The 2,643-nt window shown below is 68.0% G+C and overlaps 1 protein-coding gene across 1 annotated transcript in view; it reads right to left on the minus strand.

Annotated features, from left to right (window-relative positions):
• Positions 1 to 1,457: 1,457 nt before the first annotated feature.
• LOC109301600 (rac GTPase-activating protein 1-like) overlaps positions 1,458 to 2,643 on the minus strand; it is a 16,110-nt gene continuing 14,924 nt past the window's right edge. The window contains exons 14-16 of the mRNA XM_019522835.1: positions 2,450 to 2,549; positions 2,163 to 2,268; positions 1,458 to 1,981 (exon numbers count right to left, since the gene is read on the minus strand). Of these exons, the coding sequence (XP_019378380.1) occupies positions 1,930 to 1,981; positions 2,163 to 2,268; positions 2,450 to 2,549 (258 nt within the window). The 3' untranslated portion in view covers positions 1,458 to 1,929. The remainder of the gene's footprint in view (positions 1,982 to 2,162; positions 2,269 to 2,449; positions 2,550 to 2,643) is intronic.

Below are 2,643 nucleotides of genomic sequence, written 5' to 3' on the forward strand. Positions count from 1 at the left end.
GGGGGCAGACGCGGTACTGGCAGGTGGAGCAGCGGGGCAGGTTTGGGTTTCGCCGAGGCTGTCAGTGCTTGTGGGCAACGGCACGTGCACGTGGGCTAGATCGTACGTTCAGGTTAAAAAGCACAGCAAACTGGGCAAAAATAGTCAAAGTTGTCTAAACATTCATCGAATTATAGTCCGAGCATGGGGAGCCATGGGGTCACAGCCAGCCCGAGGCAGGATCCGCTCCCTCCAGACCCACCCAGACAAACCCCGGGTGCAACCTCAGAGATGCACACCATTGCCTCCGACAGCCCCGAGCATTGCCCCTGCCCCCACCCCCGGGGGGCCACAGCCGCCAACGTCCTGCTGCTGCCGGGGGGGTTGGTGGGTGCTGCAGAGAGCCCAGGCCCAGGCCGTGCCCCTGCTGCAGAGAAAGAGGAACCCGCCCCCCGGCAGTCCAGACTGAGCAGGGGGCAAATCCCTGCCTGCCCCCACAAGACAGCATGAGTGGGGGGCAAGAGCCTGTAGCCAGGACCCCAGGGGGCACAGCTGCAGCCAGCACCTCTGCAACAAGCTGGGAACCAGGTCCACGGTGTGGGAACGTGGCAGGGAGCTGGAGGCAGCGCCCCGGGAGCCACAGGTGCCCCGTGCCGTGGGAACGCCCTGCGCGAAGTTGCATGTGTTGAGGACGGACTCATAGCCAAAAGGTTTCTGGTGAGGCAGCAGGGCCAGGGAGCAAAGACCTGGGGGCAGTTGAAGGATTGCCCAAATGAAGCCATCTCCCAAACCTGCCACGCAGGCCGGTCCACGGGCCCACCCGAGTGAAGGTTTCTAGCTAAAGCTGAATGGCGTCAGCGGGGCTGGGGGGAGAGGAGAGACGCCACCAGGCAGGGCTGACGGATGGTGGGGCGGCAGAGGGAGGGAGGGATGGGCTGAGCAACGGCGCATCGTGGCCATTACCAAGGAGAGGGGCGCGCACACCTGCGAGGGGGGAGATCAGCAGGAGTCTGGCAGGGAACCGAGCTCTCCCTGGTGCCTGGATAGAAGTGCCCCAGCCTCTGCCCGTACCTGGGGCTTAACTTTGGGTCAAGCTGGACTCAAAGGGGCTGCAACTGCACCCACACATCCACCCCAGGCCCCCACCCTCCTGCAGATGCCCTGCTGGGGGCTGAGCCACCTTTGACCCATCCTCCTGGCCCCAGAGCTTGGCCCTGTTTCACCTCCAGCCCTGGGGCAGGGGACCCACTGCCTGCGGCCAAGAGCAGCTCATTCCCCCCTTCGGGCTGCCAGGCAGGCGAGGCAGACGGCTGCGAGCCAGGGAGAGGGGATGGGTGGAGGTACCCGGTGCACACGCGCATGCACCCAGCACAGAGCGCACACCGCGGCTGGCATGGGACCCAGACAGGGCTTGGGCATGGGGCTGGGCTCTTCCCAGAACAGCTGCCCCACTTGCCGCGGCCTCAGCCCTGTGCTGCAGCCGTGCAGAAAGCTGCCAGGATCCACAGCACAGCCCGGGCTAGGAGCCGACCACAGGGCTCGGGCGCGCAGGGCCCCGTGACAGCGCAGGGCCGGGCCGTTCTGCTACAAGCCTTTAATAGAAACCAGCCCAAAAGGTACAAGTGCCCCGTGCCCCCAGCCCCCCCAGACCGGCACGCCCTACCACCCCGCGGGGGCGCTGGACTGGCGCATCCCGTCCCGTCCCTCAAAACAAAAAGCTGGTCCTCAGTGCGGAGAGAGGCCCAGGTTGGTGGGTTCACCCCAGGGGGCAAGGGAAAAAGTACAGGCTCATGCCCCCAGCGCTGGGCCTGGGGGCCGCCAGGGACGGGCACAAGCCCTGGCCGGGGGTGCGGCGCTGGGCCAGAGACCCTCTGCAGTGGGGGCAGCCGTGGGCAGGAGGGGCCTGGACCCCGGTGCTGCCCCCCCAGCAGGAGGAAACATGTCTGACCCCTAGAGTGGGGAGGGGAAGAAGCGGCCGGTCGTCTTGGGGTGCGATGCCCGCCTGGGGGGACAGAGGAGGAGAGTTGGTGGTGCTGAGCAAGGCTCGGACCCCCCTACCCACCGTGTGGACCCTTGCTTCAGCTCCCCACCCAGCCCCAGCAATGCCAGCCCCGGGCAGCCCCCAGGAACACCCCCCATCACCCCATGGTTGTCACGGCCCGGCAGCCCCCAGCCCCACTCACGGGAGCTTGGTGCAGGGGCGCAGGGCGCTGGGCAGGCAGCTGGCGCTGGCTGGACTCATCGGGGCAGAGCTGGTCTCAGACGAGGGCAAGGGGCAGGAGAGCCGCTCTGTGGGGAGGGGACGTGGTATCAGTGGGGGGTGAGCGAGCCCCCTGCACCCCCACCCAGGCAGAGAGAAGGCCCCACTGCACAGCCGAGTGGCCCCACCTGCCCCCCAGCCCCAGGGCACCATGCACAGGCATCCGGGGGCCGGGCGGGCACAGCTCTGCTGCCCGGGACCCCCACTCACCCTGCTCACTGCCGCCGGCCGCTGGCACTGCGTCCTCCCGCTCCTCCGCCATGAAGCGCTGCCAGAACTCGGGCGGCAGCGAGAGGAGCCGATCCACCACCTGCTTGGGGGCAGCGGCTCAGACCCCCGGGCAGCTCCCACCCCCCCAGCGCATCGGGGTGGGGGCATGCAACCAGTCGGGGGCAGCCCGGGCA

Source organism: Gavialis gangeticus, unplaced genomic scaffold (genome assembly GCF_001723915.1).
Source record: "Gavialis gangeticus isolate Ggan-Ray unplaced genomic scaffold, GavGan_comp1, whole genome shotgun sequence".
Lineage (NCBI taxonomy): Eukaryota > Metazoa > Chordata > Crocodylia > Gavialidae > Gavialis > Gavialis gangeticus.